The sequence below is a fragment of the Zonotrichia leucophrys genome, chromosome 2, assembly GCF_028769735.1.
Source record: "Zonotrichia leucophrys gambelii isolate GWCS_2022_RI chromosome 2, RI_Zleu_2.0, whole genome shotgun sequence".
Lineage (NCBI taxonomy): Eukaryota > Metazoa > Chordata > Aves > Passeriformes > Passerellidae > Zonotrichia > Zonotrichia leucophrys.
The window spans coordinates 105623203-105648353 of NC_088171.1; the positions used below are offsets into that span (position 1 = coordinate 105623203).

The window sequence follows — 25151 nt, forward strand, 5'->3', positions numbered from 1 at the left end:
GTAACTGGTGAAGTGTAGCATGCTGATGTCATTGAACATACTGAAGCAGAACAGCAGTAAGAAACAATTACCAAGATAGCATAACACAAATTTCAGGAGAAAGTATATTTCAGAGATCTCAAAGGAGAACTCTGGCCATAACTATCAGATGAAATGTAGTGCAAACATACCAGTACATTCACAGAATAATTTTGGTTGGAAGGGATTTTTATAAGACTCTCGGTTAGCTGCCTGATCAAAGTATAGCTGCAAAGTCAGATTGGACTTCAAAGTTACATTACATTACTCAGGGTCAAATCCAGGCAAGTTTTCTTTCTTTGAGGATGAAGAATCCATAACCTTTCTCTTTTACTGTTTGACCTCCCTCATAATGGAAAAAACAACTCCTAATGAATAGCTAGGTATTCCCCTATTGCAACTTGTGTCATCCATTGCCTTTCATCTTTTCACCATGCAACTTCAAGCCTGGTCCACTTTTTTTTATTAAGTTCTGCTTCCTGTCCTCCTGAACACTGTTCAAGTTGTGAACAGAGACAGTGCTGATCCTGGCACCAAACCCCTGGGGAACTGCTGGTAGCTGACTGCTGCTGGACAGCACAATCTACTCAAGGAGTATCTAGACAGTTTTGCCTGTTCAAACTGTGCCTTTCTAAATCAGCTGTATCTACAGCCTGGATGAAGTCAAGACAAACATCTCTGCCTCATCAGTGAAGCCCATCATCTCAACACAGAAGGTAATTGCTTTGGGAAGGCATAAATCCATGCAGGCTGCTCACCATCACCTCTCCACCCAGATGCTTGGAAACTGTTTCCTGACAGTTTTAATCCAAGTGCCCTCAGGCTGCCTAGCCTTCAGCTCCTCTGACTCCCTCCTCCCAGCCCTTCTTGGGGCAAGACAAGTGTGCCATTTGTTTCCTTCCAGTCAGCTGGAATCTCCCAATTCCCCCACACCTTCCAAGGTGACAGAGAGCAGTATCATAATGCTACTTGGCAGCTTCCTCACCGCCCATGGCATGTCCCAGGGTGTGCCCCAGACATGTGCATAGGCAGTTTGCTCAACTGGAGTCAGCTTGGTCTTCCTCTGCCAGAGCAATGCCTTCCTCTCCCAAGCTCTGCCACTGGGCACAGGACCCAAGGGGCCTGAAAACAGACCTTATCAAAGAAGGCTGGGCAAAGGCAGCAGCCTCAGCCATTCCCATGTCCTTTCTCACTCAGTCCCTGACCCATTAAGCAGTAGGCCCATATTTTCTTAAGTTCCTTTTCATTCATCAGAGTTGAACAGATCAACTACAGGAGAAAACAAATCTTAAAAAAAAAAATCTCCTGGTGTCAAAATAATCTAAATTTTCATGAAAAAAACCTCTCTGTGCTGTCGGCATCTTCTAATGTCTGCTTTCTAAAGCTTGCAATACACACATACAAATGGTTCATTCAGCCAGATAATTTACCCATTAGATGCAGCATAGCTACATAATTAATGATGCTCTAGATCCTACTCAAGCAATGGATTAGTAGTTTATTTTGCTTTGTGTTAGCCTTTTTTGCAAAAGCTTACGTGTTAACACTGATCTTGTGAACAAATCACAAACTGAAAATATATATTCTATAGTGTATACTACACACTACTCCAATTCTTCCTGTATTTTCTGTTGAAAAATTTATTCTTCTGCTCCCAGTTAATATAATTAAAAGCTAGAAACAGATACAAGTTCAAATATCAAAAAGAAAACTTCTCAACCTATCCAAGAAAAGACTTTCACTTTAGGGCAAGTACATAATATGAAACTAATCCAAGTCCCTTTGCTCTGCATCTCAATTTTCCATCTTGCCCCTCACAAGAAAACATATGGCTGGGAGATTTTCCTCACATTGTTCACAGATTCTGGTTTAATGGGTCACTGAGGCTTCAAATGCCTAGCAGAGAATTAATTCCTAACAGTGGATACTACTGTGATCAAATTCCCTAAACAGCTTTTTCTAATCAAAGTAAAAGAACCATTTTGGGGCCAGCATCTCACACCATTTTTGTTCTTGTTACCTCTTGGTAAAGTGGGACAATTTTATCGCTGCCCAAACTGAGGAACATCAGTCTCCCGAAAACCTTTTCTTTGACTGTATCACCTCAGACTTACAGTTTCTGATGGCAACAATTTTTCAATTTCTAAGATGGAATAATTATGGAATAACAATAAAGAAGTAGTATCTTGAATTTTAAAACTGCCTAAACTGAAGTAATTCTGGCAGCATCAGGAAATAAACAACCCTGTGTAATATCTTTTTCTTTCTCACCTGTGTATAAAACCCATTGAGTGGATTGCATCTAATGCAAGTACAACTTCAGCAGTATAAAATCTTGCCCATTTCTCTGGAACATCATAGTTACTCATTAAATTCACCAGGTCCCCACCAGGCATGTATTCCATCACCATGTAAAGGTAACGGTCATCTTGGAATGCGTAAAATAACTGCAAAAAAGCAAAACCAAAAAATAAGCCAGTTATGTTCTTTGCTTGTTCGCAAATCAAAGGCACTTCTGTGCAAGCTAATTTCCAAAGTAACAGAGTTGCTGCAAAAACTGCAGCAACTCTGCATTATTCAGCAAACCTCCTAAAAAGAAGTTAACCTCCAGAGCCAGATCCTCCATCCCCTTATATTACCCTGGAAAAAGTAGAGTTCTGGTTACAAATTATGATTAGTGTATTTGCTACAATGAATTTTGAGATCATTTCAAAGAAAGCTCATTACGTTTAGACAAATGTCTTTTCCTTCTCACTGGGATGTTAGTGGACCCATATACAAAGATAAAATTACTCTGTTGCAAACATCTGCCTGATTCTATTTGTATTATCAGTTCATGTTTATTTTTCTATTGTCAACATTTATTTATTATATAGAAAATGAGCCTAAACTTTAAACAATAAAAATATTTCCTTTAAAGTTGCCAGTCCTCTGTTCAACATGAGTATTGCAGGCAGATTATTCTTTACTTAAAACTGGATGAAATTCCTAAGTTTTATTCTGCACAATCCCACCCAGACAGATAGTAAAGCAGTTACCCATTTGACTTGGGTAAATCTTCAATGAGTTTGTGTCATTCCAGCCTAACAGAAGAATTTCTATGCTTAAGGGTATGAACAGTTTAAATTAACAAGATGACATGTGCACACACAATGCTCAATGATTGGTTCAGGCATGTTCCTCAGAACTTCAAAGGCAGCAGCGCCTCCCAAGAAACTGTCAGTGAGAACACTGAAATGGGGAAAAAATAACCAGAGCAGGCATAATTTGCAAAGATACACACAGAAATTAATATTTACAGAAGCTCTGTCTTAAGTACCTCTTTCTGGTATGCTTACTGGTATGCTGGATGATCCAAATAACTACTACAGAGCAGATGCACCAAAATATATCTGGCAAAGAGTTTTAATAATAAAGAGAATAGTTTATCAGGTAAATGTGACAAAATACAGTTTGAAGCAAGTGTTATACCTGCTCCTTTGTATAGCATTGCTATACAGAATTGCTATTATCTTAGCCATGTATACCCTAGCAGACAAAAAAAAAAAAACAAAAAAGAGACTTCAAAACATGTAATTCCAGGTCATGCAGTGTTGCAACCAAACTACTCTATAATGACAATATTTTAAAAGTAGTATCACTTTACCTGAACAACCCAGGGACTATTAGCAAAAGCCATAATATCCCTTTCTTCCCAGAAGAATGCAGAATCAGATCTTTTTATCATCTCAAATTTGCTCAGAAGTTTCATAGCATACACTCTCCTTGAGGATTTATGCCTTACCTGATGAAGACAAATGTGACACACAGAATTAGTTTGCCATATTAACACATGAAGAACATCACTGAAAACGTTACTTTTCCTGCTTTACTATTTAACACATTTTGTAAGACTCTTCACATTACTATAAAGGATTCTATACTGTACATTCACAAAATAATTACATCTGACAAAGCATTACTTTTAAAATACTTGCTAGAACTTTTCAACACAGAAGTCCATAGGCATAGGAGTCACATAATCTGCATGTATGTGCCTTTAAAAGGACAAATATTGGCAGTTAGTGATGTTAAATACCATAAAGTTAAAACTATATGCATTTTCCAGAGCTCATTAGCAGATGTGTATACTTGCTGCTGTATCTCCAGTTTCTCCCACCAGGACTCGATTAAATAAAGCAGGATTAACAAGCCTGGCTGCTAACCTATCACAAACAACACACATCTCTCATCTGTGAGAATTATGTCCACAAAAATCTGGTGTAGTTCCTGAACTGGCAGAAACTCTTCTAGCCCTTAAGACTTCTTCAAGTGTCCATGTAAACAGTGGTGGTAAAGGCTAATTTTCTTGATTATGAGTAATACACATTCCATTTTAAGAGACAAGACTACAATGCAAAACAAGTACTTGTGCAATTGGACAGGACTGAAAAAGGACATTTTCAAAAAACATTTTCATAAATTGTAAAGGAATAAAATTTCACTGAGCCAAAGGCTTTAATATTTAAGACTGTATCTTCTGAACACTACACTGAGAAACAGAAGCATGACAAATACTACAGAATACATTCAAATGCACAAATAGAAACTCAACTTACCAACTGAACCTCCCCAAATGCCCCTCTACCGATCACCTTCACCACTTCATAATCTTCAGCTTTCATGCGCAGATCTCTCATTTTATTTACTGTGTCTTTATCTACATGGAACAAAATTTACATTTCATATATAGCAAACTTAATTAAACCCATTTGTCTAGCTTCAATTTTTCATCGTTTTTAGAAGAAGTGCTGCTCAAAGAACCTACATTGCCACTGAAAAATTCTCTGTAAGAATGCATGAACTTATTCTCACAACCAGTTACCAAAAACTGATATAACCTGATGCAATGACTCTACCGTACAATCCTATTACAGAAGATCTTAATTTAGAAATTTTGTTTAAAATAATTACCAAATAAAAAAAGTTATGCAAAAATTTCATATCCACCATGATCCTGCTTGCAAGCTGATCAGTATACAAATATTATTTCTGAATAAATATGCAACACAGCTGGGAAAGTGTATAAGAAAATATACTACAAGATGCTTGAAAAAATATTTTTTGAAAAAAGTTATGCTTTTCTGCACTTTCATGATTCCTAATACTCAAAAAAGTAGATTTTAATTTAAAACATGCAGTGGGAATCACTGCAATTATTTATATAAACCTGTCATTCTATAAACTAGAATAATTTACAAAGTCCCAGTGGGCAGATATTCTAATTCTAATTCCAAATTTGGTAAAAGATTAAAACAGTCTATTTTAATCCATGTGGGTCAACACTGGCATGAGACTACGTAGAAAAGCTTCGTGCTTTAGTATTTCTAAAAGCCAGGAAGTTCTACTAAAACAGATATGCTCCTAATAAAAAAATAATGCAATAGTATTTTATTTTCAAAAATAGTATTCTAGGCCTAAAAGCAAAGTTTAGAGAGAAGTAAGGACAGGGAAAGAGAACGGAAGAGAAACAGGATATTTTAAGTTCATACACTAAAAACTGACAAAACAATTAACAGAAAATTATCATTAGATTTCTACCTACACAGGCCACAATCTAAAACATAAGATTGCCTGCCTATCTATAATAAAAATTCAGTAAGATTTTATTACCTCAAGAGGAACAAACATAGTTCTGTTTGAATAAATACTCTGCAGCATTATTATCTAATGTAAAGCAACCATTTACAATGCAGCATATCACAGGCTTATTCCGGTAAATTATAGCAAAATTTTAAATTCTGCCAAATGCTTCCACATAAAGATCAAAATACTCAGTAGTTCCAACAAATAATGCATTGCCTTATTTGCCCTGGTAACAACTGGCTTACAGAAGAGGAGGAGCAAGATTGCACAGAACTAAAATGCAACAATTTTCGTGACAGCAATTTTCTAGCTATTGCTAACTTCCTCCCTAGTAATCTCACAACAGGAGGTTCACCTCTTCTCAACAAAAAAGTCTAAGCACAATATGAACCCTTAAATGGTATTCAATCACAAGCATTGCCTTTGAACAAAGCAGAATGAAGGCAAATACATCCGAAGAGCAAGCTAAACTAAGGATTTTAAAATTATGTAAGCCAAGCTTCTGATCAGCTGCGAATTGAAATTTACTGCTTGAAATACATACTAACACTCAGTTATTTTCAGAGACCATGTTATAGTAACAAGAGTGCTGGAAATTCGACCTCCACATTCTAGATCTGTTAAACAAGGTGTATCAGGCTGCAATAGACCTTCTTATCTCCCAGGACCAGTGGAGGACCTGCCCAGTTTATGCTGTATGAACAGCTGGGGTGGCTCCCATGGCAAAATCACCCTCTCCCAACTTGCCCTGAACTTTGGGTATAGGCTCAGATGCTGCTTTGAAATAAACTGAGTCACCACTGCAAAGCAGGGCTCTCAGATACCTGCAATACTCATTTCTTCATTCTGTTAATTCTATATGGTAGAGAAACAATACGGTTCTACATTTGCAAAAATCATCCTCACAACCTCAGCCAGTAGAGGCAGATTTTGGATGCTCCACAAATATACAATGTAAATTAGGGAGAAGTAAAGAGGGGATAAGGAGTAGTTCATAGGGCAATTACAGCCCACAAAATAAAGGAAGCAAACTCCCATTTTATTTGCCATCCAGAAATTTATTTTAAATTTCTGCAATAATTCTGCAACCAGGCAGCTGATACTGCAGAAAGATATTTTAAACAGTCTCCTAATAAAATAAAATAAACATGAATTTTTTAAATTTTTTTAAATAGAAATTCAAGGCAAACTAAGACTTCACAGCTCTCTCTAAGGCCACTACTCACACATCCACAGCTTGCTTTCATATTTCAGCAAACACTGCAAGTTAATGTTTCAAAGGCAGTTTGAAGGGAACTAATGTGTTCTGTTCTCCACCTTCAGATTACTTCAGGTCACATCTTACACAGTATATAATTTATACCTAAAAGATATTCATTATCAGGTTGTAAATGTAAAAGTTTTCTTTCACTCAGCCCCTATTGCAGAAGTGAAGCTTTTTGAGACACACTAATGATTTCACTACTCATAAAAATTACATTCAAATTATCTGTTGCAATGAGTATTTCCTTTGCCTGATACAACTTCTCTTTTCTCCAAGAGTTTCACCACACCTTCTCAGTAAATAACTGAGTATACAAAATGTGCATGTAACTCAGCATATGGTATCAATACAGTTTGAACTGTGAAAAGTTAAACAGAACATTTGAGCTTAGGCTTTTAGTAACCAGCTTATGTGCAAATGAGCCATCAAAGAGATCTAGTGGACTCAAATATTCACACGAATGGAGATTAATATAAAATAATCACCACAAATTCACTATTACAGGTTATAGTCGCACCCAATAAACCATTTGAAAACACCGTGGAAACAAAAAAAAAAAAAACATTCCACATAAATTTCAAACCAAAGACAAAGATTATTTTAGTCAAATTATTTTGTATTTACAAAAAATCCACTTTTATTATAGAATTGAATTGCTTAAGCCTGTAAAAATTTTAGTATTAGCTTAATTTCAAGTTTTGCCTATTTAGTCTACAGGCAGAAACAAGTCTTCAATCAGCAAACATGTCTGCCATGATCTTCAGAATTTGCCAGTTTGGCAGCCTTCAGATAAGTGTTGATTCATAATTGCCTTTTCTGGGGTTTTCTTTGTTAGTATCTTGACTTTTTTTTAACTATGAAAATTATGGAACTCATTTCTATTTAAAAATCAACTTTACTATTTTAAAATGTTGTTATAGGGTATAATGTGCAGGAAATCTTGCAGTGGAAAAATACAAAGTAAATGCAGAGAATTCTGCAGACACATCAGCTGCATACACAAGTAAATGCATCAGCCATGCAGTGTAAGATTTTCATTAAAAGAGACCTTTTATACCAAAAAAACCCAAAGCTTACAAAATAATGCTCCAATTCTGTTAGTGAACAAATATTTAATATGATTCCAGGACATTGTACACATCCCTGTTCCATTTTATTGTTAATTGCTTATGATATCCTAGTACATGAAAATAGAAAACAAGTTATGGGAATCCAGGGAGTTGCCCTAACAAAGACAAGAGGCCTTTCTCTTAAAAGGCTTTGTGCCACTTCAGACAAGGCCATTTACAGGGACAACAGATTGGACATTCAATTGCTGGGGATGAGATTTGCATAGGCAGCTGTCACTGCTCAGTGGGAAATAAATAAATAAGACTCTTGCACCCAAAAACTCAGTGCACTCCAAATCCCTAGCTGCCTTTCAAATAGCTAGAACAAGTGTTTACTTTTTGATATTACAGACTTCTGTTATTTAGTAAATTAAACATTAAATACTTACACCTGTTTAAGAAGTTATCAATGTTCTTGTTTTTTCTTAAGGCAGGAAAATCCAAGTCATATACCAAAGCATCTAATCCATCCTGAAAAAAAAAAAACAAACAAACAAAACAACAAGCAAAATTAAGTATTTGAAAAAATAATTACCCATGCTGCCAACTAAAGAGCCAAGTTAAAAAAAACAGTTGTCCCTATCAATCTTCCATGCAAATGAAATCATTCACATTTATTTAATGACTGTTAGCAGTTATGTGAAGCAGCTGTTACTCCTTCACTTCCATGGGACTCATCAAAATTTAATTCCATATGCTTCCATGTATTATTACCTTAATTAGCTCCATACTTACATGAAAATAATTACTTTTTCCAAATACAAAAAAGAATAGCAGTTCTAATGAAGTTCGGCAATATTAAAAAGTCACAATGCATCACACAGTAGGCACTTGAACATGAAATGGCAACTGGCAAATAGGACAAAGATGGTAATTTAATTCACAAAATCCAACCCCTGCATTTTATCCACTGAATTCAGTGTGAATTCTCATGAACAAGATGTTGGCTTTATACACTCCTACTTAATTCTAGAAACAAACAAGCCCATCTGGCACTACTACCACAGCATACATCCCTATAAACAAAGACAAACCAAACACCATCAGGAAACCCAAACACAACAAAGAAGGAGATAGTTTTAAGGTCTTGTTAAGTGCTGTGAACTTTGGGACTTACAGTTTAAGTCTAAGTTTGTCACTAGGTATTAATGACTCCTCAGTGGGTAGCATCTTCTTGGAGAAAAACTAAACCCAGTTTTTTTGGCTGAAAACCACAGATACGGCTTTGACTTGAAAATGATCAAGTATTCTAGGAATTATGTAACAAAGAATCAAAGTGCATTAGGGAGTCCTCTCTCCCTCGGGTAAAGGTAAGTGACAACGGCAAAAACAGAGACAAAGGTCCTAAAATACAAATTGATGGATGCTACCCAAGCATGCAAGAGACGTACTTGTCCATTCATAGCTAGGTGTTTATGCTACCTATTTTTAACCTTCTTGGAGTGAGATATTAGACCAGACATATCTTTGATCTGATCAGTTCAGATCTGACTAGACCTAATTTGATTGCTTTCAGCTTCTAAAAGGATTTTCCTATCCTTTTTTCAGGATTGAAAACTGATCCATAAGTCTTTGCTAAGTATATCAAGTAACTGTGCATGAACAAAAGCTAGAGCATAAGCTTTCTGAAAGCTTTCCAGGAATATATAGTGGAGAACACATTTGATTTAGACTGAAATATTAGTCTTTGATCTTTCACTTCAAATTCAAACCTATATTTCAGCTCAGTCTTCACAACTGACTTTTAACTATAAAAAATCCCAAGTGCTATCAAAATCAAATTATTTCCTGGCTTGCAGTCCTCAGTTTTAAAGTATGTGAGACAGAAATTGTTTACTTCAGATATAATAAGAGTAAGCAGTAAAATCATGCTAGAATTTGAACATGGGTACCTGCAAGGATAACCAGAATTACTTTAAAGGCTGGATATTATTAAAATTGTCAATTTCATAAAAATATTCCGTTTTTTAGCTACCTCTGCCTGCAGTGGCTCATTTTGAACTAAGAAATGCTAAAATGAAAATAACATAAATCAAGAAAAGCATTGCAGTATTTTACTTCCCTAAAATAAAGTCAGTTTTGCATCTTGTGCACTAAAGGATCATCTTTTTGGACTGACACTGATGATGAAAAAAGAAAACAAATTGCAGGGAAACAACATTAAACCAGTCAGTACTAGAAATAAAGTAAGAGGCCAACAACAATTTGGACTCAAGGTAGTTACAGAAATAAAACTATGAAGGTAGGGTAACTAATTTGTTGAGAAATACTTTGCAAACTACTAAAAGACACCTCTTCCAATGACACATGGCAAATATCCAGAAAATCCAGGAAAAAAATTAAATTCTCTGGTTCTGTTGAATAAATTAAGGGTGAACCATGATAACTGCTTGCACAGCAGTACAAAGTCCACCAGCAGCTTCTGTGCATTTATCTCCATGCTGTGTGAAGCAGTAGGAAAACACCAGCTACAAGGCGATTTTTAAAAGCAAATTAGAGATGGCAATGAACTATCAAAATCTGGGGTTCAATCTGCTGTGAAGCCTTCCAATCTGTAGAGTCAATTGATTTGTCCAGGTCCACAGCTAACACAAAACTTCCCCATGCCAAGCAGAAGCACAAAATTATCAAGTCCTGGTTGGCTCTGGAGTTGTGCAATTATCTGTTTCAATTCAGGGCTTGCTTCAAAAGGCAAAATTCAGTCTTACTTTATAGGAAGAGAGGTTTTAAACACCAAATACAAGAAATATATGAAAAATGGCAATATGTTTAAATTCATAACGTTAATCTTACTTTTGTATCATACTTCTTCTTTCAAAATACTAAAATATAAGCCCATGCTAAAGAAGCATAAAGTACAGAAAACTTCATGGTTTCCTTGGTGTCTCAGGCATGTTAGGTATTTTGTTGTGTTATTTTTAAAAGTTTTAATTTAAAGATGGGAAAAAGTATACAAATTCAGTTTTAACATGCAAAAGCAAATTTCAATACTGTTTAACCTAGAATTCACCATATACAAAGTTTCCTGTTCTGTTCTTAACCTTCCAGTTCCTATATATGAACTCTATCAATTAAAATACTTAACAACTCTGAAATACAGATTTAAGCTCTTGATCTTCCATTCATTTGAAATCATATTTCATGATCATGCAAACAATATCTAAGGAAGCTACATGCCAAGAATTGCTTATTTAAAAGGCTCTTCAAGAATAAGCTCCCCTTCATTACAGTATCCAGAGAATAAACTGGTTCAAAACTCCCATTAAAAAAAGGCAAGGATGGGTGATATTCTATAATTAAGAGACTTGCAAATCCTTAACTCTCAAAAGAATTCTTTTCTTCAACTGAAGTAAGTTTCTGAAGAAAAAAAGACCTTGGTATTATTTTAGTGTCAGACTGCAAATATAAGACTAAGCTTGAAGCAATTTTTGGAATCATAATTAATGGAAGTAAAATACTTGGGATACCTAGTAATATGAAACAGCCTTATTTACATTAGCTAAAGCAGAAGAACTTGCAAACACTACAAGCTGTCCCAGCACAAAGGGAAGCACAGAAGCACAGCTATTTTTAAATGGTATCACTAGAGGACAAACAGGGAGGAGTACACAAGCTCAAAGAGAGTCTGGTTCAAAGTGGAGCAGGTCAGAGAGATGGGAACACACTATGGAGTTGTAGAAATAATGCCTTGCAGGGAAAGGGTTAAGTCCAAATGGACATGATCATTACTGCCAGTGGCTGCTGAGATAGCTCATCTCTCAACTTTCTTCATTGCATCTTGCTCAAGCTTTCAATATGTCCTCTGACTTTCCTGGCAACACAGAAAGGAAGGAACATCACCTTTCCATCAAGGCCTACAGCAGCCATGCTCTTCTCCTCTTGAAGGATGACAAGATGTCATTAGTAGAGGCAATCATGCACAGTATTAAACAAGACAGCCTCAATTTTAAGATGGATTTTTCCTCCACTTGGATGGGTGCCATGTATGTACCTTTAAATACAGCACATTCCATACTTCTTGGAAACATATATTGTGGCTTAGAGGTATTTTCAGCTAACACTAAGTTCTACCTTATTTTGTCATTACAGAGCAATTTTCCTGTTAAGCTTTCAGGCCTACAAGGACATTTTCCTTGTAACAATTAAATTAGATTACTAAGATAAATTGATTTATACCTCCACTCACATGGTAATAGTATGTTGGAGGTGATTAAAAAAGAACAGGGAAAAAACTTCTTTTCTAATGTTCTTCAGTCAGTTTCACGATCTGATACAGCCTTTTCTATATCACATTCATTCAATAGTTTCATTATCTGTTTAGAAGACCTCATATCATCCTTAAATTTTAAAGAGGGCACACTGGGGAGTCATTACAACATGCAGAGTTCTTCCTTATGAAACCAACAATTCAACATATTCTGTTGGTTGAATTTTGTTCATTAACGCACCATAATTAGAAGTTTAAAAGGCATAGTTATATGGAATAAAACCAAAGGTCAGTCTAGATGCACAGACTGGCTCTGGAGGTGACAGTAAGAGTGTCCAGGAAAGACGACAGGAGCAAGCACTGCTCAGCTGTATGTGTGAGCCAGAAATGGCACTGTCACAGCTAACTATGATGAAAATTTTCTAGACAACATTTTTTTTGGTGATTTTTGTCTAAATGTTTTCTCTGTTTTAGTTTCTTGCTCTTACAGCGTTGCACAGATATGAATTCCACCACCTACAGGCTATACAAAAGTGTACCTCATCTCAAGCTTCCCACTCTTCAGCCAAAAAAGGGACAATGACTCTTTACCCACCTCCCCCAAGACACAGCTTTACACACTTGCAGCATTTCACCACTAGCCAACTCTCTTCCAATTATCCTTGAATGAAAGTTATTTCAATTCCCACCATCAGCACCCTCTGGTGATTTGTTATTTCCACCATTTACTTTTTAACTGGGGCAGGGGCACATATGGAGAAATTGCATGTTGTATTTGAGTTGTGAGCACACCCTAAGTACACAATGCATTACAACAGTTCCTGTTCTGTGCTTCATTATGTTTTCAGTTCTTCACTGAAATATCTGCTTAGTTTTTGCAGTCACTGTGTACTAGATTGATTCTTTCACAAAACTAGGCATTAGAAATCAAAGCTAGTTCAATGTAACCTAAGTCCATAAAAATGACAGGTTTTTCTCCCAGGCACTCAATCAACATTCAAAGACGAATTTTACCCACCACTTTTAATCAGCCAGGCACAAATTATTAATTTCTTCTTTGACTTGCTAGATCTTTAATTTTTACTGCTCTACCATCATAAATTGATGGTTATTCACCATTTTAGATCCCTTATGACTGTGAAATACCACACACCTGTTAAACTTCATTACCAATCTGTTTTGAATACACTGATCACCAGCTTTCCATCTATTCATACAAGCAGCCAAGCCCAACTGCCTTTGCCAATACTTCCCCTTCACTTGTTCTAAAAATACAGAATGCTGTAACATAAAACTTACCAATAGCACATACATTAACTACACAATCTCTTATCACTGAATTTCTCAAGTTGCTATGCTAACTTCTTTTCATTAGATTCATCTACAATGCACTGGCTTTCTTCAGTTTGTCCTAAGCAGTCTCACATTAACTGGATTTTTCCCAATTTTGGTCTATACCTAATTCCAAAGTTTTAATGCATCAAACTGCCAGTCCGCTATGACTATAATAGAGTTCTTCACTCTGCAACTACATTCCCTAATTTCAAAACTCACTACAATTATGTAATGCTGGTTTCATTCAAATGCATGAATTAATATTAATATAATTTTATAGGGATATTTGAAAATATGCACTATCAACCAATTTCAATTTAGCAAAATGTATCTCATGATTCATAAGTGATATGAAGTAGAAAATGCAATAAATGACCGACATTATCAGTGTACAATTATAGCATTTCCATATTTTGAAATTTTATTTATACACATTTCATTATGATGCAGTACCATCTAGCACAAGTAAAAAATACACAAAATTCAGTTGAAACTTTGTTATTGAGACACCTAATTACTTTACTATTTATTTAGCATTCAAAGCACTAAAAAAATACCTAATGAGTATTACCAGCATAGAAAATTTGCATTTCTTGGACAGACTGGCAGTTACCCAGGTTTAAACTCTTTGCCACTTTTCCTTTTTTCAAGAGACAAAAGTAACTCTTAAAATCTGCGACTTAACTATCCATATTTTGGTTCCCTGTATTGCAGCCATTTTCCTATCCCTATAGCACTATGATCTCCCCCCCTCACTATCAAATCAACAAACCCAACTCACCTTGTTTTGCACGTGTTCATCATAATTCACAATAACATCCTGTCACACATAATTCTCTGGTCAACTAAGATAAATGTAGCACTATTGGCAATCTCTAATCAAATACACAAAAGATCCCATTAAGTTTTAAGTTAATCATGCTCATTAATTTTGCTGTCCAAATAAGAGAAAACTGCAATTTAACACTTCATCTTTAAAGTGGACAAGAAAATGTAGACAGAATTAAGGCACTTCACTTAAGAATTTTCATTAAATTGTTAGAGCAGGCAAAGTACACAAACTGACATATGAGCCTGGTAAAAAGCCCTTGATTCATCACCCAGCACGACAGAACTCTACAGAGCTCCTTGCTCCCTAGTATCCTGCAATACTCCTAGGAGTTCTTGCAAATTTGCTCAAACAGATAGCCTTTCAAACAGAAATACTGGGGGGCTGGGGTGTTAACTCAATAAAGAGCGAAGAGTTTCACTCAGTGAAGATTTAACAACTGAATAAAGAGATCTTGAAACTTCAAGACAGCATTATTGAAAGCAGTATGGATTATTGCTTTCATTTTGACCATTTTAAAGGGTTATTTCAAGTGTAGCTGCAAACTTCACCCACATTCTGTGTGCTCCCATGTATAAGTACATGTACTTGCCTTCTGCTCAAACAGCAGCCGTTCAATACTTGCACTGACAAATTCCTGGAATATACATATCCTACATGACTCACCACATTATAAATCAATCCAGATAGCTAAAATTATACTGATATCTCAAATTATACTGATAAACACAAACACATACATCAAAATACCCACTGAAACTAACACCAGAGCCAAAAGGCCTCTCAATTTTGTTATATCCATATTAGCACTTTAGGAAACCTCAGCCACTTCCAGCAAGTCTACAGACAGACACACATACAAGTAGTAATTTTTTTCACGTGCACTTCTGGGCAATGCTGTTTCGTCACTCCAGCAATGGATCTTACCTCCTGAAGCATCTAAAATAAACTAAAACAAAATGTAGTGAAATCAACCAGTACACAGTAAGCACACAGGAGTACTGCTAGCACCCACCACATGCCTCAGTCCTTCGCTAAAACAGAGTCTAAGTCATAGATCCTTCACACCAGAGCCCCTCTCTGTCCACTGACTAGATGGAGAAACTGCCAATCACTACATCTGTTCTGAATGACATCTATCGGTGAGAGTATTTTATGCCTAAAATTATGGAAAACTGACATTGTTTGAAGACGTGTTCCAGAAGATGTATTTCAGTGGGTGTTTCGTTCCACTCCAAATTCTAACACTATATTACAACATTAATTTCACTACAATAGCATAATTTCTTGTGGTCAATAGTCTTTACATCCAAATTTCAATTTATTACATTACTGCTCTATTATTTCAATTTGTCATCAGAATTAATTCCACTTAGTATTGCATCTTTAGGAACAACTATCAGATGAGAAAGCAGTGTCTTGAAGGATGATGAAGAACATACACCAATACAGCACCAAGAATGTATTGAGTAAATTCTAGACAGAAAACAGGTACCATATAATTTGAAAACAGTTCAGGAAGATGCGAAATGGGAGTAAAAACTGATTGCCATTAAGTTAAATTATACTTCACATTATAATTCATTTCACAGCAAGTGAGACCACTGGATCTTTGCAGCTTCATTTCCTTAAAAAAGGTTCACTTGCATTGGTAATATGGTCTGTGAGTAAGTTTTACAAACTTCCAAGGTTCTATATCATATGTGGCACATTCTACCATGAAAACAATACTTTACATAAAAAGACTAACACAGTTGTAGAACTATCTGAAAGGCTACAGATATTCTTTATACTTTAATGTGTAGAAAATAAGAAAATAGATAGCCTACTTTAGGTTTAAATGATTTATCAAGCCACGTTTGGCTAACACTAGAATTAAATAAACCATAAGTACAGCTGTTAAAACCGCCCTTTTCAAGAAAGCTGTATTAAATGTCATTAACACAAGTACACCTAAAACATATATATTTAAATAGTGTTAGAAGAAGGAGTCCTGGTCAGGAGCAGTGACTGATGTTTATCACCATGGAAGCAGCATTCCACAGCCACTGCAGCACTTGGCATTAGGAAATGCCTCACAGGTCTAGAGTTCCCAGCTACTGTAACAACTGCAACTGGAGATGAGCAGACAACCTGACACACTATCCACAGAAATACTTCGCCATGGAAAAAAGTGACTTCACATCCTTTCCACTTCTCAAAGTGATGGTGCTAACCAAAAATATAAGGCAAGCCCTATTCCCTCAACTAAGATATAAGATAGTTATCTCTTTTTTATTTTTTTAAGCCAAACATCACTTGTAAATTATATCAGCCAACACTCTTTGAGGTCCCCACAGCTTTCTTGGTTATCCTGTGAGGGCAGATTCTTCCACAGGCAGCAGAGAGATCTGCTGTTCTGATTTGGGACTCCCAACCTTTTCATTTGAAACACAAACACTCAAAACTACCAATTTAGATCAATGGGAGTCAACACTCTAAGAAACGCTCATTAGAAAGCAAAAGTAACATGGATAAAAATTAACACTATGGATGCAAATACTGGTACATAACTTCCCTTCGACAAAATGTATAAAGCCAGATCAGAGATAGCAAAGAATGAAGACAAACTGGTCCAGTCCCAGCTCAAAAGTCTAAGGCTTCTTTTGCAGCAACCTGCAAGGAGTCGAGTAAAGACTTCAACAAAAGAAGAGAAACTGCACAACTCCATTAAGAAATAGTGGTATTTACCAAAGGAAACAGAACCCCCTCCACATCTGTTGCCTAGGAAATTGCTGTCTGCCTCCCACATTTTTTTCCAGGTATCCATGAAACCTGACTTTGGAAAGTAAGGTTTGGTCACTTGGACAAGATGTGAATTAGCAAGACACCAACACATTCATAGGAGTTACTGAAAACAACAGCAATAAAATTGCTTTAGTTCTTGTAAAAGCTGTCAAATACGTAAAGCAACTTTAGATCTCATAGCTTTACATTACACTAAAACTAGCCTAAGTTCTCACATCAACAGCTTAAATTGCTGCTTCTAGCTCTCCCATCATGCTTTTACCTTGAAAGTGATACCTCTGCTATGAAAAACAAACAAACAAAAAATATTACCATCAAAGTACGCAATATAATAAGTCACTGGAAAGGATGCTAATTTTTCCATAAAGCAACAATACCTTATCAGCCACACTGAACCTGCTGTCACCTGACCTGGATTATGTTTGCTGCAAACAAAACTAAGGGCTAACTACAGACATGAACAATAAACTATACAATAATAAAAAGGGAAGTTCTCTCTTTAGCTTTGACAATTTGGTCTTGGAGATCATATTAGCTCAATAATTATGCTTTAAAAAAGACTCTAAAAAGGTACATCAAGGAAAAAAAGCCCTCTGGTAGTAATAAAATCCACCCCACAGAAAAATCATCTGGGGACTGGAAACAGATGCTGAGAACAAAAGTACTTAATTTTTTTAACAGAGCACAGACAATTTATTAAATTAATTTTCAAGAAAGAGTGGGAACATCATAATTTTTCTAGCAGTCTGGAAACATTGCACAAAATCTCCCCTTCCCCACCACTAAAAGGGAAATTCTTCCCTAAAACTCTGCAAGTCAAAACACTTCTACAATTACATGAGAGAAGTCCATAAATGAAGATTATGAAAGAATTACGCTTAAAAAAACTCTGCAGGAACTGAATTAGTGATTTGCAAAGCAATGTCTTTCCTTAGTGTCACATGCTAACCAATCTGCAAAACGAAAAATATGGGAAGTTGAGCACAACTGAAGCAAGGAATCAACTCTGAGAAGCTTCTTGGATTGCACAATCTCCCGTCAGAGCTCTCGCTACATTTCTGCAATAAACATTCCAGCACAAGCAATCACACGTCAAGCACATATTTGAAATATGCAACTAAACAAGAACTTAACACTATTTAAGAATTTGTGCATCATTAGGCAGTTCTGTATCACAAACCCTAGTGAAGCCCGTAGATTTTTTTGTGCATTGATTAAAAGAAAAACTTCACTTTCAATAAAAAAGATGTCTGTATGCATAAAACCAATGTTTTTATATTTGTTCTTTTTTCCATGATGAATATACCCACAAAAATGACTTTCAAGTGATGTTATTTTTAAAAAAGGTTATAAAAATTCCATGAGAATTATTTTAGCTATAGACAAATCATTTCTATTTCCAACCACTTAGATTCGTCAGAATTAATAGGATTTTGTAACTAACAGGAACAAAACAGGAAGTTTTCCACATTTTTGGGAAATTTTCACTGTTAATGTAGAACCAAAACAGTTCTGCTAACAGATTGTTTCCAGAGTCCAGAACCCAATGAATTAATTTTATAAATTTTAAAAAACATGTTTTACCCATTACCCTCAAGCAATTTTTTTTTTTAAGTGTGAAGAGACAAGCTCTCTTTCAAAACCCACCTGAAGAAAAAATGGTATCATATACAGACAATGCCACTAGTTACACCATTTTAATGAATACTGGATGTTTCAGTGTATATTCAAGTCACTAACAGTGACTACTTTCAGGTCGAAAAATACTCCCCCAACAGATGCTTTCAGAGAAATTGTGGATGTCCCATTCCCAAAAGTCTTCAAGCCAAGCTGGACAGGGCTTTGAGCAACCTGGTCTAGTGGATAGTGGCTGACCATAGATGATCTTTAAGGTCCCTTCCAACCCAAAACATTCTACAGTTCTCTGATTTAAACCAAATCTCTAAGTACTCTTTTTACCCTTTCTGACACCATAGTAAAATCATGACTAATCCTGAATGCTTTGGACTGCATGTGAAAAAAGAAAGGTGCAACTATAAAATCAAAAATTTACATGAAATCATGGTTCCACATTCCACTACTGAAATGACAGAACAGAACCAAAGCTATCCATGAAAACTTGAGGGTGGCTTTCTACAAACTGTGAGGATAATCAGTAAGGATTTTACCATATGTAATACTGCAACAATATAAGCCAGTTTATCTGGGATTTTCAAGTACAGTATTTCAACACTAGAGAAGGAGAGGAAATATTAGAAATCCATTAGAGGATCCAACATTTTTAACTTCAAGGAAGTCCAAAGATGATGTGATTTATCACGCTTACAAGATTGTTAGGGACGCGCACTCAAGTTTTTCTTTGTGCTTTTTCAAGCTTTGAGACTAAAGTTTGAGGAAAACTAAAGCTACTGACTCCATAGACCAAGAAAGAAGTTTTTTCCCAACATTTCCATTGCTCAAGCATGACACATGCATTCCTAATACACTTGCTAAAGCATGAGACACAGAGAGCAGAACTTCATAAAACAGTGGTATTCAACTTCTACAACACTGGGTATTTTCACCAAGCTCATATATTGCGATCATAAGGATGAAAACTACTAAAATACTAAGACAGAACTGTAAAAGCAACTCTTCTGCCAACTTCTCCAGCTACAACACAAGAATAAGTCAACTCCTCCACAATACCATTCTTCCTCCATAGCACTCCAGAACCTGAGAAAACCAACCAGGATACAGGAGACTCCAAAGGCATGATTTTCTTTTGGATTTAGGACATGGGAGAAAACAAATCTTAACCCAAGAGGAAAGAGAGCCAGGGCTGTCTGGACTATTGCCACAACCATGGAATCTTGTCAAAGTCTCTCTTGCCTGTCCTTACAAGGGAGCAAGACTGAGCCTGGGCTGATTAACTTAATCTCTACAGGAGATGAGGGCAGGCAATATTTTTGTCACACCATAAAAGCCTGCCACGAGGCAAATCAGAGCGCACTAACATGATATTTTCTGTTCCTCCATCCCACAGACCATTTTGAGTAGCTGTCATTTACTTTCTCATCAAGCAGAGAGCAAAACTGATAAAAGTGTGTTTTTTACAAAATAAACCGAAAGGAATTGAAAGGCTACTTTTTACTTCCATCCAAATTCTATATGATTTTTACCCCAGGATTTGCTTTATGAGAACATTTTTCCAGTATCTAATTTTTTAAAAGAAGTCATTTTAAAAGCACTGATTTCTTGGAAATCTATAGGAACTAAGAGATTAGAGATACATTGTATGTGTGTATAAAAACATTAAAAAAACAAGTCATTCAAAGACCATGTCAAATGAGGTCAGGCAGTATCTGCCACTTCCCATTCATATAAATTTGAGGAAAGCTGAGGAAAGCAGGTTTCCAATTTCTAAATACTATGCAGTATCAACACGAGATATTCTGGAATGTAATTAAGAGTAATAATCAGTTCAAGTATTTAGAGTCACACTTTTGTCAGACGTCCTGCACTTCACTTTCCAGAAGTCTGCTGGACCACAGAGCCAATTTCTGAAGAACTACATAAAACATGGATGGAAATAGTAATTTTGGAAACAGATGCTTGTTACCAATCATGGTCATTTTATAATTGAATAAGAGACTTCAAAAGGAAATTAAGAAGGCAGTTATATCTTTTGTGATATTCTAACAAAATGCACTGGCATTGAGGTAAACTATCATTAAATTTAACTAAACTCTGAACTACAGATTAAAAAAAAGGAAAAACCCAACCATCTGACATTAAGAAAGGCCTAACACCAGGAAGCGTGTGCATGCAAACGTTCTCTATAGACAGATTTACACATCCCAAACAACCAAGCATTTCCAATAATAATAATTTTTTTTGAAAGTGACCCACCACTTTCATTCAGAATAACATTTTACAAACTGTTTGCTTGGGAAGAGAAATAAGTACCAAATACTTCAACAGAGACACAACAGAGACAAACTCATTTTCACTTGCAAAATTACAAGTAGTTCATGGTGCAAAGCTCTATATGCAGCCTTCAGAGAAGAACAGCAATGCAGCATTTCATGTAATACTGTCATGTAAAGCACATTTAAAATCCCCCTTACTTGCCTCAGTCAAGATAACACATTATGTAACTTGCAGCAAACAGCAAAGAACTGAATTTCCCCTTTTCTGAACTGCTGTAGATCAACTCTAAGATCATGTCACATTCACATGTTTAGAGCTCTCCTTCTTTCCTTCCAATACACAATTAAGGGACAAATATGAAAACTGGTCATTTCTTATAGTTTTGTCCCTTTACTGAACTACGACATGACACATTTTCAATTTATTTAACCTTACCTCATTGAAAAACCTCTTAATCGGCTTATTCTCTGAAGATGACACTTACTCCATCCAGTTCAACAGATTCAGTTACAAGCCAACGTTCATAAATAAGAGCACTGAGATAATACTTCTTCGAGATAATACCTCTTTTTGTACATGTTGCTGTAAAGAATTAAGAAAACAAAAGAAAACCAGCCTATGAATAGATAAGCTATTCCTTCTGAAAAGCAATATAAAAATCCATGGCTGTCCAGAAGACACGAGCAAGAAAATTCAGAAGAAAAGCTAAGTGGAATAGTTCTAAATTCTCACATACTATTTCTACATAGAAGTTAATCTTAACAGCAGAAAATCATCTGAATATCCTACAGCCTGACTTGCTCTGTTTCCAAAAGCTGTTCAATGTCATGAGCATGCCAAAAACATATTTTGACTTTTCAGTACCATGTTTTTAAAAACTTTTAATTACAAGCAGTATGGTCTTAAAAATTACAAACCCAAAATCAGGATAATACAGCTTACATTCCTTATCAATCCTCAAAATAAATACGCTATTTTCTGTAAAAAGGGAGAAGCATACCTTTGAGTGCCTTAAAAGGCCAATATGGCTTAGATCTGCTCTGTCAAGAGTCAACTACCAACACACTGAATTATTCTGAACTAGCAGAAACATAATAGGAGCCTGATGGTAAAGGGATGACTAAAAGACATCCTGATTTCATTTCTTTTCCTTCCAACACCACAGTGACAGTGACTGAATTTGCCTGTTTGGCACCACAGATGTTGGAGCACGCATTCAAAAGTGCATGTGGAATGCCAATGGCCAGTGGGAAAAGACCATAAGCAAGAGATGGAATTTGATTTGCTCTTTCCCCTGAGTTCTTCCAAGGCCTTCTTATTTCATCTAATACACCTTCAGTGGTGGATCACAGCATGGATGATGGTAGGTGTCCTCCTGCCCCACAACCCAAAACATGAGGGAGGTAAGTTCTAAAAGGCCTGTGGCTAAATACTGCAACTCCTGAATGCAGCACAAAGGCAGTAACTGTGTTAGATGCTGGCCTGCAAAACAGAGACAAGAGGCTGCTGCAGAAAGATTGTGGCCTCACTCCTGATGGACTGGCCTGAGGATTGCTGCTACAGAACCCTCCAATACCAGTCTTACTGTACAGTGGAATTCTAAAACAAATATCTTGCACTTCCAAGTTTTATTACAGAAAAATAATCAGCAGAGAAATAAAATACACTTTAAGAGCAGAGTTTAGACAATTTTTTCTATATAATTCTTAGGGCTCTAACAGATATACAGATTCAACCAATTACTTCAGTTATTTTTTGATAGTGTACCTATAGCCTTCATTTTGTGCCCAAATAAACTACGAATCTTCATCTAGTAAAAGTTAAATGTTGCTTGGCTATATCTGACTGTATATGGTAATAACCTGTCATATCCAAATTACCTGTATTACTTCCATACACATAAAGAAGAATCACATCCCATTTACTGAAAACTTCATTCTATGCTAATTCTTAATTTGGAGGCATATACTAATCTCACCTGAAACCATCATAAGACAAAACTCCTACTAGCTCTGATCATTTTACAAGTTTCTCTTACCTTAACAGAGGTATCTTTTCAATATAAATGGATAATGTGAACTTGCTGGTTTAAACTCTCAGAATATTCTTTCCCTCCTTCCAGACAGAGTTCATCTTAACTTCTAGAGTATTAAATGTCACAAAGAGACAAAAATTAACTCTGTGGGAGCTGCTTTTCCTGATGCTTTCCTTTTTAAATTCCGATACTATTGCTATTTAGAGTTATCATTTAGAGTGAAAAATATTTAAGAAAATAAAGGCGATTTATATTTTTGTCCACTTAGAAACTACATTTTTTATGCATGCATTCTGTGGTTGAGTTTCTTCCATGTCTCCAGGCCACTACCTTTAAAGGCTTTTCTCTTTAAGTCTCTTTCACCCTCATGAGACCAGGTCTGCCCTTAAAAGAGGAATTAACATTGCAGTGCTCAGCACAGATATCACATCCTGATATCCTGTATAGTGTCACAGGTCAGAAAATGGGACCTCGATAGCTGAGGAAACAATTCATACATATAGCACATACCATTACTTCCTGCTTAACCAGCACTGCTGCAAACATGTTGTTGCACTGATTTAAGAGCTTCACTGAGGCTCTGAAACAAAGCTAGGAAAAGGCAAAGTGAAAATCAACCAGTGAAACTGTAGAGATGTTTTCTCCAAAGACAGGGGATCACAGAACAGTCTAGATTTGGTGGTACCTCAAAAGTTCACCTTGCTCAACTATTCAAGCAAAAGTGAGCCTTGATGACATTGCCCAGCACCCTGCTGAGTCTTGAAAACCACCACCAATGGGGACTCCACCTCATCCCTGAGGACATTGCTCCAATGACTGACTATTGTCACAGTAAAAAATTTTTTGTGCGTAAACCTCCCCCAGTGCAACATGGGACATTGTACGTAAACCTCCCCCAATGCCCATGCAATGTACGTGTTGGCCCTTGTTTTCTCCTGAAAAGACAGCTTTCATCTTCTCTGCAGCCGTCCTTTTAGCATCGGAACACGGTGATGAGGTCCCCCAAGCCACCTCTGGGGAAGCACCTTCACTTTTCCCTCACAATCCAAGTTCTCAGCCCTTTGATCACCTTTGTGACCCTCCTTTAGAGCTCTCCTTGAACTGCAGGAACAAGAACGGGACACCTCCCTACATATGTGGCCTTACCAGCACTGAGTGGAATGATGACACCTCCAACTCTGCTACTGCCCCTGCTGTAGATGCAGCCCAGGATCCAATCTGCCTTTGTTGCTGCAGCCGTGCTCTGCTGGCTCATGCCCACCTTGCTGTCCAATGGAGCCCCAGGTCAGCAAGGCTGCTCCCAACCTCACAGATCCCAGCCTGGACCAGGCCCTTCGGTTGTGCCATCCCAGATGTAAGACACTGCTCCTGGCTTCCTTAAACTTCATACTCTTCTTGCTTGCCCACTCTCCCAGCCTGTCCAGATCTCTCTGTAAAATGTCTCTTCCTTCTAAAAAGTCTCCTCACTGCTCAGTTCAGTGCCATCAACAAATTTACTGAGGCTACTTTTAATGCCACCATCCAGGTCATGCAGGAAGACACTGCCCAGCAACGACCCTGGAAGACCCCATTTGTGACAGGCTGCAAGCCTGAGTAAAACCCACTGACCACCACAAGTTCTGATAGATTTTTAAAATAATACATATTTGATGTCCCACCAAAATTATTTCAACTCTACACTAGCAAAATTTAGGTAGACTATTCCTTGTGCCATTTTGGTGTCACCATTCACTATACAGAAATATTCTCACCACAATTTCCTTCTAATAAAATCTAGAGTAGAAAATTATAACTGCACAGTACTGAAAACAAAAACTCTTATCAATTTTTCTGAAACTTAGAGTACTTCTACTGAATTTGCAGTTTTTTTTAAAAGGAAAATGAAAGTAATGATTTTATATTTTTCATCACATATACTGTGATGTAACTACTTTATGTATATAAAAGTCTGTGGAGGTACTAATAATTTCTTTTTAACCAATTCATCTATTTAATTATGATCTTGAGTGATTAATGAAGCTTTCCACAGG

At 36.5% G+C, this 25151-nt stretch overlaps 1 protein-coding gene across 2 annotated transcripts in view; it reads right to left on the reverse strand.

The window, feature by feature from the left end:
- ROCK1 (Rho associated coiled-coil containing protein kinase 1) overlaps positions 1-25151 on the reverse strand; it is an 83774-nt gene that overhangs the window by 43021 nt on the left and 15602 nt on the right. For both annotated transcript variants that reach the window (XM_064705949.1, XM_064705950.1), the window contains exons 2-5: positions 8406-8487; positions 4617-4717; positions 3665-3802; positions 2290-2465 (exon numbers count right to left, since the gene is read on the reverse strand). In XM_064705949.1, the coding sequence (XP_064562019.1) occupies positions 2290-2465; positions 3665-3802; positions 4617-4717; positions 8406-8487 (497 nt within the window). The remainder of the gene's footprint in view (positions 1-2289; positions 2466-3664; positions 3803-4616; positions 4718-8405; positions 8488-25151) is intronic.